This window comes from Plectrocnemia conspersa, unplaced genomic scaffold (assembly GCF_051122295.1).
Source record: "Plectrocnemia conspersa isolate PC_06_02 unplaced genomic scaffold, ASM5112229v1 ptg000001l, whole genome shotgun sequence".
NCBI lineage: Eukaryota > Metazoa > Arthropoda > Insecta > Trichoptera > Polycentropodidae > Plectrocnemia > Plectrocnemia conspersa.
Window position 1 is genome coordinate 17,514,103 of NW_028277165.1, and position 12,524 is coordinate 17,526,626.

Genomic DNA, 12,524 nt, shown 5'->3' on the forward strand with positions numbered 1-12,524 from the left:
TTGTACACTTAAATTTGTCTCCTATAAATAAAATTTAATGTGTAATTCAATTCAAAATACAAAATAATATCGGAAGTTCAAATGTTGGCAAAAGAAACAAAAGAAAAAGAGAGAGAAAATGCGTTATACGCAAGCCTTTCTATCTCCGAAAGTATTAAATTCCGTCAAAAGTTTTCTCAAATTTCGTATTTAAGTATTTTCCATACATCACATTTCTGTCAATAATACTTTATGATTGTATAATATATAATATAGGTTTCTATAACATCATTTAAATAGACACAAACAAATAAGTATATGTGTGTATGATCTGATTCTAAAAATCGCTACCATCAATTGATAATAATAAAGACAATTAGGGTATTCGGACAGTTACTATGACAGAATGACAGTGATGCCAGGAAGCAGAGATTATAAATACTGGTTGTATTATCCGTATGTATCAGTTTACAGTTGCTATCGCTCTATCATGCTTAATTTTTTGCTTGTTTTATTCAGTATTGTAAATATAGACTATTGTGTTGGATATTGTAAAAGTATATCTGAAAGGGATCAACCAAAATATCACATGACATCTTTAAATTCTAGATCTACTTTGAAAATATTAAAACAAACTTTTTATCGGTCAATGGAAAAATGTGAAAATTCAGCACTGAAGAAGAGGGGAATGTCTTTCAATTTTAGCCCTCCGGATAGATTTAATAGTCAAAATAATACATTGAAAAACTGCATTGTATTTTCATGCCCAGAACTGGAAGACTCCACTTCTTTAAGGATTGATCCAAGATATGATTATTATAGCATATTTGCAGGTCCAATACGTGAGTTTTTATAAATAAATAAAATAAAAAAGTGTTATCTGACATTTTTTTTTAAATATTGTGCAAACTAATACACTTGAGCTGGTCGAAAACGAAAACGAAAATTAACTTTATATACGAACCAAATATTGTATTAATAGACAGTATAATAAAATTAAATATATTTCATTATGCATTGATGAAAATAACTACGAATTTCTTGGCAAAAAATAATAAATAAAGAGCAATTTTAAAATATGTAAATGTCAGTTACACATTTGTTTTAAATAGTGCTATAATTTAAAAATATGTGAATGTCAGTAACACATTTGTTTGAGTTTTAAAATATGTATTATATGTATAATTCAGGGTTGCAAATATAAGAAAAAGAGAAGTTGTACTAATTGGTGTATAATAATAGTGTATCATATTTTCAGCGCCAGCGAATGCCACTTGTATCGAAAACCTCGGTGTTTTTGTATACCATTTTGTGAAGATGAATTATACAATGGCGAAGAATAGCTGCTTGAACTTTGGCGGTCATTTGGCAGACGTAGCAACTGAATCAAGAACGAATAAGCTCTCTGAGTATTTTTCTATGTTGTTTAAGGGATCAGGACATAGGGAAATTTATGTGGGAATGGACGACTTGAACGTGGATGGCCAATTTGTCAGATCGAATGGAGAATTTCTAACATGCACTTCTTATCGTGCTTGGGCTCCAGGAAATCCTAAAAGACGTTCTGAAAAACGCAGTTGTGTCACTTTGGATTCGAACAAAATGTGGCATACGGTGAAATGTGATAAGAAATTATATTTTTTATGCGAAATATATCCAGGTGAATGGTATGATTATTATGATTATGAAGATATATATATTGACTATGGAGATTAGTTTGAATTAAAAATTGAATATTTGATAGTGATTTTTAAATGAATATGTGTCAGGTACAAAGATTGTAAAGCTGTATGGTTTTTTCAATTATTTCATCAAAACATTAATAAATAAAAAATATTTATTTCTGAAATCAGATATAACTTTATGTTTTTGATTCTCTGATTGTGATATTGCGATTATGAGAGAAGCATTTATCTGGCAAGTCAATTCCTGTCACACTATGACATATTTATTGCAATGGCAAAAGAAAGTTTATTTGAGGTAGAAGAGGTTATTAAAAACTTTTTGGTAATTATTATTTTTTATTATTTTTCTATGTATGAAATTAAATTATTAATTGAATTTTTAACGCCTAATAGACTACAGACTTTAAAAGTTTGACTTTCCCTAAGACTTCATATATAAATATTTATTTAACATTAATTAAATAATCAAAGCAATCAGGGGAAAATATAAAAAGGTATGTATTTTTCTAATCAGTTACATATATTGTATCTAAGTGTTTATTGAAATTTAGATAAAAGCATACTTTATAATTAATAATAGTGTATGTTTTATGTATAAAATATTTAAAAAATGAAAATACCAAAATAATGTAATTAAAATTTATTTATTAATAAATAATCAAACACTTAAATGTAATAAAATTATATAAAATAAAAACATAAATAAAAAATAAATTAGCACAACACTTTTTCATTTGGAATTATTGTCGATTAGGAAACGATACTGTCCATTTCCTTCTTGACTTGAGCAAAAATTTCATCAACTGGCCTTTCAGCGTCTATCTGAAATTATTAAAAAATAATTAACATAAATATAAATACATCGGTTGTTGTTATATAATGCATGACTGACTTGTCTGAAGGTTTTAGAAATCAATACGTAATAGCAACTCGTATCGATTCACCTTAAATTATGTACATATTATACATACGCAATAATATTGATATTACTTACTCTCTTAAGTTTTTGGGGGTAAAGTCCCAAAACGAGATCATTGTTTTCAGTGAAGGTTTTTAATCTGAGCTTGATAGTTTCAGCGTTATCATCAGCTCTTCCAGAGCTTAGTGCCCTTCCCAAAAGCCTCTGGGTCAAGGTATCGGCAGTAGCGTCAAAGAACAAAATAAACGTGCATGGCAAGATTTCCTTTTCAAAAGCGACCCCTTGGTCCTTTTCGCGTGGATATCCATCGATCAAAAATCCCTTGGAACTGGAAACTTTGCTCAGCATTGCTTCTTTGAGGAGGTCCAAGACGACATCATTCGGCACCAGCTCTCCTCTCTCCATTATGGCCGTCAAGTTTTTGCCCCTCTCCGATCCAGAAGCCACCTCCGCTCTGAGAAGATCTCCAGTGGATAGGTGAGTGAATCCATAGGTTGCAATTATCTTATCACATTGGGTGCCCTTTCCCGATCCAGGACCTCCCAAGACCCAGACGACTGGGAGGTTGGCATCGCGCAAGGGAGTCAAATCGATGGGAGCCTGAAATAATCATAATCGATAAATTACTATTTAATTACATCGCATGTTTTCTGATGAATGCTACTCAAATCTACGGGCCTTATTTATTTAATCATTACAAATGTTCTTATCAAACACCTCGCCAATTTTATCATGTTGGCAAAAGAGCACGCGAGCAATTGTGATACTAGGAAGCGTCATGTCAAGTCATTTCTATCAATTACTGACCTCTCCCACTCTACTATAAATGATTACACCATATATATTTACTAGTTCCTTAATGGTAACATATTTTTTAGATTACTTATAATTTTAAAAATTGAAAAAATAATTTAGTAACATTCATCTAGATTAATAAATTATTATTAATGCAGCTATTATAAATTAAAAAAATCTTGGAAAGGCAAAACTGATTAAGAATTATATTAATAATGTTAATCCACCAGACGCAGTATAAACTGTAATAGTTGTACCTATGACCTTTCAATTGATAAGAAATACCAATCTATGAAGCTTATTAATCCGACTTTTTATCAGTGAAGCTTTATGAAATAAATATTTTTATATGTCATAAATAGATTTAAATGGATTCATTCAATATATAAATTAATACATCTTCCATTTGATTTAATATCACGATTTCAATTAGATAAAAAAAATATATTGCATAATTTGATAAGCATATCATAAAGTTTTGTTAGATTGTTGTAAAGTTTAAAAAAATATATTTAATATTATATACGACAAATCTTACAGCGAAAGATAAGATAACTCAATATGTAAAATTAATTTTTATCTGTACACATTATTTAGTATTTAGCAACAAAATTATAATTAATATTTTTAATTTCATATTTATGATTGCTTAGGACTCTACATTATAAATATGAATTTTCAAAATTGAAGACGTAAATAAATCGTTATAAATTAAGATAAAAAATAAATTTTACTGATATTTTTTTGTTTGTCTTTTTTATATATTTTATATATAGATATCGCAATACATAGATTTTTGCCACAAATATTCAATAATTTAATTTATATGTAAAAATATATGGTAATGTAAAATTGCAGTATTTAGACATAAAATAATAATATCATATAATATATAAAATCAATCCATAACACATATTAAATCGAGGCTTTGTGCCAAAAAAATATGGCTTTATACAAAAAAATAACTAGCGAAGAAAGTGGTACCGTAAAATGATAGAATCAATTTGAACATTAAAAATATACACGATGGTAAAAAATAATGATAACATCACTATAATAAAATTTGGTTTTAAATTATTTCAACATATATTATGCATATCATAATTACACAAAATAATCAGAGATATTTCAATACCATGTTATGATATTTGTGGCAACAAAATGTAATTTATAAAATAAATATATTTTTATAAAAAATCGATTGTTTATCTATAAGTAGTAAGCAGTTAAATATTGTGATATGGTTCTAAATTGATTTAATCTTCATTTGTTTAATATCGATATGAACTATGATAACTAAGTAAAATTGAATTCATACCATATCTACACACTTATTGTGGCACTATCACAATACAGCAGACGACTGTCCAGCCGAAGTAAAAAAGCCAACTGACTAGTATCTGGCCACTGCGCCTATATCACACACGCTTTACCAGGGAAACGAAGCTATTATTATTTGACACTCGCCTTCAAAATTTCGAACTATTTTAAAACTATTCAGCATTGACTATGACACTATGACTTTGAACCGCGAGTTTCGCCAACGATGGCCACGTTGTCCGGAACTAGATCATCATTGACTGAAAGAACGTCAAACAACGTCCAATTAAGTCAACCATCGAATGAGATTCGTATGATGAAGTCCTTGGATATTGTATGATCACTTTTTCATGCAGTCATGATCCATGCCAAGCAAACTAATATCTGCCACATGTATTGTTTATTAGTTAGAAATGAAATTGCTAGTTAATAACCTTATATATTTATAGCTATGGTCGACTTTGTTAGACCTTGCACGTATTCTTATTATAAATTCACCGCAGATGTAACATTAGTATTTTATAACGTACACGACTAGATTATCGCATGATCTGATTTAACATTTAACTTGAAACTTCATCATTGCTATAATATTATACAATAAAATTACATACATATTTAATAGAATATATTTTTTGTTAAAATATTAGATTCTAAAGAGAGAATAATTAATATTAAAAATATATTTATAATTATGCTTTACACACTTATGAATACTATAGAAATAATTTAGTTTAATTGTTTGATGATTGTCTAAATTTATTCATTAGATCGATGGTTTTAGGTATAAATTGACTAACTACATTTTGTTTATGAATATATGCACCGCTTTGAGAATAAATAACCCGTGCATTCGGTTCTTATCCTCAAATCGACCGTTTTTGACCTGTCTTAGCGGCCAATGGTAATTCATTTTAAAAACCTCGCCACTCATTCGTCCCACAAAATATACTAGATACTGGAACGCAGCAACCAGGAATTATTTCCACTCATCACTTCACCTCAGAAAAGTCTAACTACTACCGCTCAGAGATAATCTCCGACTCTACTGGCATCACTTGAACATCTACATTGAATTTCAAAGAATCAGATGTTTAAACGCCCTCAACTTAGACTTCAAGAAGAGGCAATCTCAACTTTTAACCAGCAAAGATCGCTAAAGTAGCCGCTTCTCTCTTCCCTTCCACTTGTCATGAATCCAAAACAAATCCATTTTGGAGACGTCCGCAGCCTACGGATGCACCCACGGACAATTTTCATGCAATTAATTAAATAACAACTACCTTTATCTTAACAAAATAAATTATCTAACTAGAAGGACAGTACCAAAGAGTGTAACAAAATAGTGAAAAATTAAGAATAATGAAATTCGAGTTCACCATTCTTCTTGGCATAGATAGAATCGAAAAACTTCAGTGGCTTTTTTATGTGCTATAAAAGTTATCTGTAACGATAACACGATGCCTAATACACTAAAAAACAATTCTCAAAATAGCCCTAGTTACTAAATACTTGCTGGAAATTTTAAAGTAAAGAAAAATTGTTTTTTTTTATATAAAAATAAATAATCGCAAAGAGCAAAACACAACAGAAAATAACAGCGGAAATAAATTTATGAAATACCTCTATCAAATTACGTTATAGATATCCACTATCCAGGCATCTCAAAAAAGTTACTTTAATTGGATGAAAGAATTGGAAAAAGTCAATGCAGCTAAATATTTGTATTCATAAGATACACCAATAATATATGTATCAAAAAAGCTACTGAATTATTGTTTAACAAAAAGCGGCTTCACTTGAGGACAAAATTGGGTTTCATAACCATTTTGCAACTTTTACACATAGTCATTTAGTAGCATTAAAAATCTGAAAACTGAAACGTTCACCATTCTTCAAGTCGTAAACTTCATAAGCCTCGAGGTTGTAATCACGCTTTAAAATATTCTGCCAAGAAGCTATAGCCATAAATCAAATTATTTTATTACGCAGTGTTTTGAAATAGGTTCAATTATTTTAGACCTTAAAAATACAAACTGAACTTATTATTTAAGTGTATGTGGATCGTAAGATTTGATTTTTCTGACACATCTTCCAAAGGAGACGTGATAGTAAAAAAATAAGGAGCTACTGGTATAAAGACAAAATAAAAATATTTTGAAATAATTTTGCCATCTAAACTCATATGTAAATTTGTATCGTTTCATGTGGAAAGTACATTACATTAATTTATGAAATTATTTTTTTCCATGACACCACTGGTTGTTATTCTGACTGTTTTCTATTTTAGTGCAAAATACAGTAAAACTTCGAATTACAAATATTTTTTAATTTGTCTTAATCTACGAGCAATGTCTCAATATACGAGAAAAAATTAAAGAATAACATATTTTATGTAATATGTATTTATAATTTTAATTTCTACTAATCAATAATTTCAATTTTCCCCATTGAAATGGATTAATGGCATTTCAACTCAATTCAATAGGAAAAATAGATTTGACATACGAGTAATTTGAGTTACGAGCTTCGTCATAGAGCGAATTAAGCTCGTAAGTCAGGGCACCACTATAGGTCCAGTAAAGTTAAGCTTCAATGAATACTAATAATTCAAAATTTAAATTTGTATAAAAAAAATATTTTAAAAATATATTTCGTTAACCTTTAAGCATATATTATGATGATATATAAATTAACATATTTTTATAATAAACAGGAATGACATGTTTGGTATTTTTCTAGATGGTATAGTTATATTGTAATTTAGGTACGTAATATTAAATACTTATATTTATATGTATGTATGGGGTTAAATATAATACATTTTAGAATGTTATTTCGTATTCGAATTAAATAATCATTTCTCGTAGTTAATAAATAAAATGGATCTATTTAATTATTATTGATTGTCATCTACGTTGGAACTTTATTAATCGTTACATTCGTTACCTATCGGAAGTCAGTTTGAGCGTTTACGTAGTAAAATCCAAGGCGAACTGCCAAGATTATTGGAATTTGGCACCAGATCCAAAAGCTCGAAAATAAACACAAATAAAATTGATTGCAAAATAGTGATATGATTTTGTTTATATATAAACAATTTGCAAATATAATACATGTACATATAATACATATTATATATACATACCTCTAGATATATTTTTGCAACCTTGCACCTGTGACTTTTAAACTCTTTTGAAGGCAAGTGCGATACCACTATAGCCACAATGAATATGGATATAATAGAATTTTTCGACTGGAAAACCGCGTTCAATAGCAGTTTGGCAAAACTTTCACGAAAGCTCAACATTAACGTTAAGAAAAATGGTAAGACGAGTACTCGACTGGTGGCCGTAGACCACTCTGAATATAGATCTTGAGACTTCATACATTATTTTCCTATACTTCCATACAAATCGCAGCCAAAATGTGTTAATGTTTCATCTAGATTATGTTTACCTTTTTTTCAAGACACATCTCATATGCGTAGGTTTTCCCGGAGCGTAAAACTAAATCGGTTTTGATACTATTCCAACTGGCAAATGAATGTATGCTAAGTAACTAGTCTTTTATATAAAAGTATATAGTTTTTTGTAATAAATACAAAAATAAATTAATTTGTGGAAAATTCATTCATAAATAGAATATATATATCCAAGTTTCAAACCCTTTCATTTCTAATAATAAAAACAAGAGTATGGATTTTAATATTACCGATATAAACTTAAAAAAATATATAAATACAATAATAATTAATAATAATAAAAATAAATTAATTCAATTGGCATTTAAATAATATATAAATAAATACTAATTAAATATGTATCATTAAATATATTACATAATTATTATTAAATATATTTAACAAAAGCTGGATTATAATTATAAAAAATAAACCTATTGCACACTCACCATTGTTATGAAAATAATCAATACTTGTCGGAAATTGTCAAGGACACGCCCTGCTGAATGTTATAACACTTATGTTTATTTAATTTTATAATATAGTTAAATCACAAAATAATTATTTTATAAATATTATTAATTGGCAAATTGAAGAGGCACAAACGCAACGTACAACCAAACTGATCTGTGCGAATTTTCCAACTTGCTTTCGGTTGAGGGTGCCTTGCAGATCTGGGCTTAACCCTCTATTGCATTCTGAAATATATTCAACCCCTCCAATATAACTAAACATGTTTTTATTTCATTTGTTTATAAATCAAAAAATAATTAATAGTAATTTGCTTTAAAAAAATATCCAATACTATTTTATTATTTTTATTTGATTATACTATTTTGACATTTTTTTTTATTGCGTCATGATGACCGTAAAACAAACAATAATTATACAATTAAACATTAATTTCTTTAGCTCCTCATACCTATCACCGAAAACATATTTGTGCTTGGCAGGTCAATAATAAGTGGATGGCTCGCGTAAGAGAAGCGTTCTCAAGCGCTGACGTTCGTGCTGCAGCGGGCAAGAATAAGGGATGCGATCACGACTCTTGTACGAGTATTGCCGGGTTATCGACACCGCCCCTTAATAACTTGAAAAATTACTTCATTGAGTAGACGCTACGCAGAGATTGCAATGATTTGTATCCCAACTCCCAACGCTTCTAGCAAAAAGGCATAAGAATACAATTACGAAGACGACCCATACTCCCTCCTGTAGAGATACCTCGAAAAATTATTTGTACCTTATCCTGGAATATTTTTCAACGATACAACAGTTGAAATTCCGAACGTTAAAATTTGTGAACTTACCTGATATGTAGATATTTACAATTGATTATTTTTTTGTCGAAAAAGTTCTTCAGCTGGCTCTTGGCGATTCACGGTGACGACTTGACTGTACCAATTTTGATGATCGAATGCTGCTTTTTCCAGATTTATATGGTGTGAGCTCTGAGTCGAACATTCGTGTAATTCGGAAGTGAAGTAGTGGTAAGTAGCATGTGAGAAATTGCAGCTAAAAAGCAAACATGACCAATCTACAAATAATCATTTTAAATAAGCTGGTTTTTACTATTTTTATATTTGTGTCTTCTATCATCTACAAACATATATTATAAAATAAGGTAAGAAAGTATATAGCCTTGTCATACCCCAAAACCTATGTTTATAATTGATGTAAAGTCGTTCACTTTTACTGTTGCCTTCTGGTGCCAATACAGAAAAATTTCATACAAGGCTGATAAAAATAGAAATGATAATTTTACTAGGTTGGCAACACTGCCATTTCTGTTAGGGTCCGTGTGACGTGACAGAGTTATTTAAGCATCAGTCACAGCAACACTGTTCAATGTGCTTAAATTAGCCACGAAGTTCGTCCAGTGAAACTGGTGTCAAAATAAATCGCTAATTTGATTTTTTTACTCAAAGCTATGCCTCTTTACACTGGCAAAATATTTTTTTAATAATAATTTATTGTGAATATAAAATTTAAATGCCTTTTCATTGATTTACTTAATAATCCAGAACTGTTGTTTATTAAACTTTGGCAAAAAAACATTCAAATCTATATTGCATAGCAAATCAGCGTGTCATTTAATTATTCAAGTATGTTTATCTTTGTGGAAAAAACACTTTTTGGTGTATTAGGAGTTTTATTACATAATATATTTTTCTAGTGTGAACGATGGGAGACAATACCTAGTTTGAATGATAGTTTTTTATGTTTTATTTTTTCTTCTTCTATTGAAACATTTTTTTTCGCTTGTTTCAAAATTATAGTTTAATAAGAGGAACGGTGCAGTGATCATTTTGTTATTGGCGTTTGAAATTATGGTTTTTATTGTACGTATATTTTATCGTCAATATATGTACATGTAGCGACCACGTGTGCCTTGCTAAGCTGTTTCCATAAAACTAGAGATAAGGAGTGACTCATCGAAGAAAATTCTGTAGAGTCGTACAAATGTTTAACGTGATCTTTAAAAACAATAAAAGCACCAATTTCGAATTGGTATGGCAAGCGACACGCCTGTTTCAATAGACACTTTCTTTCTAAATGTATTAATTAAATAAGAACAATAATAAATATTCAGCTTATTATAGATGCTAATTTTTGTGATTATGGTAATGGCTAATTCTCAAATATTTTAATATTAACTCACATTGCATTGAAAAATATATACATTGAATTTCTAGAACATTAAAAATGACACATTACTATTCATTTTAATTTATAACATACTGTTTTTAGAAAAGCACAGCCCTTTTAAGGTTACTAGCATTGAACTTAAAACCCCTCGCCATCTAGGGGATTGCTCCACTGCCCTATATAATTTCTGTGCCTTTTTAAGGACTTAATAACTTGAATACATTAAACATTATTCTGTTATTTAATTAATTATAACATTAAATAATATTGTGCGTGTCTTAAAATATTTATAAAAAATATCATCCTGAAAAAGCAACCATAACCCTCGCGTTGGTTAACCGTGGCCTACATGCGTCCCGCGATCGATAAATGAAGGACGTGAACTTCCGCAAAAGCCTGCATTGACCCTTTCGATCCCACATACATAAACACGCCCCTTTAGCACATTAATCATTAACCCGATATGATGAGCAAACATTACATATAGTAAGTACACTTCACTAATAATAACATGAAATGATTAATCACATTTTTTTCAATTTTATTATCTAAGTATATGCATTAAGTTATCGATTGAAAATTTCATAATTATTTTACAAAAAAATGCTTTAATTGAAATAATTTTGCATTTATTATAAAATTACTATAGAGCAATTACTTGTAATAGTAAAGTATATTCCATTATTAATTGACAGAAAAAATAATTCCGAATACTGCTCACGTGATTCACCATGTTTATTTTATATAGCAAAAACCATAACATTCGAATACTCCGGCAACTCTTGTTTCGATATGTTTAATATTTTAATTAAAACACTTTCATTAGGTATTTTTAAAAAATATTTATCAAAATTCGGGCGCTTTTGGAACAATACATCTAGGGCAACATCGTCTTTAATCGACATCTATATTATATATTTTTCATATTTATTACTTGAAAAAATAAAATATAATTCAATTTGATTTAAAAAAATCATCAACATTGAGGAGCTTGCTGCCTCGATGTTACCGTGCTGTTAGAGTCTCATTTCATATTTCAGGAACATACCACGGATAATTTACAATTTTTATTTTGAATGTTTTTAAATACATTAATCGATCAAAATTTGTCTTTTTTTATACAATTACAATTCTGGTCGATTGTGCTTTCTTAGATTTTCCTAATCCTACGATTTAAATAAATCGAGCTATGCAAAGTAACATCTAATGATAGTATGCTGTAATAATACTAAATAATAATTAAAATATATGTCACTCATTTACATTACATACTAAGTAATTGCTGACTGTTTTTCTGTGGTAACGCAATGGGCTTACGCCTAATAGTTTAATGTTTTATTTTTTTTCAGCGGAAGATTTACAATAAAAATAATTAATACATCAATTCCTTTTTAAAGATAAATTACCGCTGTGGTTATTACTGTGATGTTTTTTTTTATAATTATGCTCATTGCTTAATACATTAACAACATTATTAATCATACAATTTAAAAACTAGTTTTTAAACATTTTCTTTAAAGCTCTCAATTCAAAAGCATATTGCTATATTTTTATCTGATTATTCAGGTTTAGATAAGCTTCTTCGTATGTATTTTTAATGTCGTTAAAGTCTATTTGTAGTAAATCACTTACATATTATATTGGATATACACTTTTAAAATTTAACCTATCTAGATTTTTTCCTACACAAATTATCTAATATTTTTATTCGTGT

At 28.9% G+C, this 12,524-nt stretch overlaps 2 protein-coding genes across 4 annotated transcripts; one reads left to right on the forward strand and one right to left on the reverse strand.

Moving 5' to 3' along the window:
- The first annotated feature begins 667 nt into the window (after positions 1-667).
- LOC148239023 (uncharacterized) lies at positions 668-1,643 on the forward strand. The gene is made up of 3 exons (XM_088181185.1): positions 668-821; positions 1,238-1,388; positions 1,640-1,643. Exons 1-3 carry the CDS (start codon positions 668-670, stop codon positions 1,641-1,643), a joined length of 309 nt encoding a protein of 102 aa, XP_088037311.1.
- Positions 1,644-2,289: 646 nt separating this feature from the next.
- Positions 2,290-8,765, reverse strand: Ak1 (Adenylate kinase 1). 3 transcript variants are annotated; one of them, XM_088193427.1, is made up of 3 exons: positions 8,611-8,765; positions 2,659-3,183; positions 2,290-2,486 (listed from the first exon to the last, which is right to left on the reverse strand). In XM_088193427.1, exons 1-3 carry the CDS (start codon positions 8,611-8,613, stop codon positions 2,415-2,417), a joined length of 600 nt encoding a protein of 199 aa, XP_088049553.1. In that variant the 5' UTR covers positions 8,614-8,765; the 3' UTR covers positions 2,290-2,414. The 3 variants fall into 3 exon arrangements, with proteins under 3 accessions (XP_088049553.1, XP_088049537.1, XP_088049544.1); XM_088193411.1 differs by lacking the exon at positions 8,611-8,765 and adding an exon at positions 7,847-8,046; XM_088193418.1 differs by lacking the exon at positions 8,611-8,765 and adding an exon at positions 4,697-5,129.
- Positions 8,766-12,524: the final 3,759 nt, after the last annotated feature.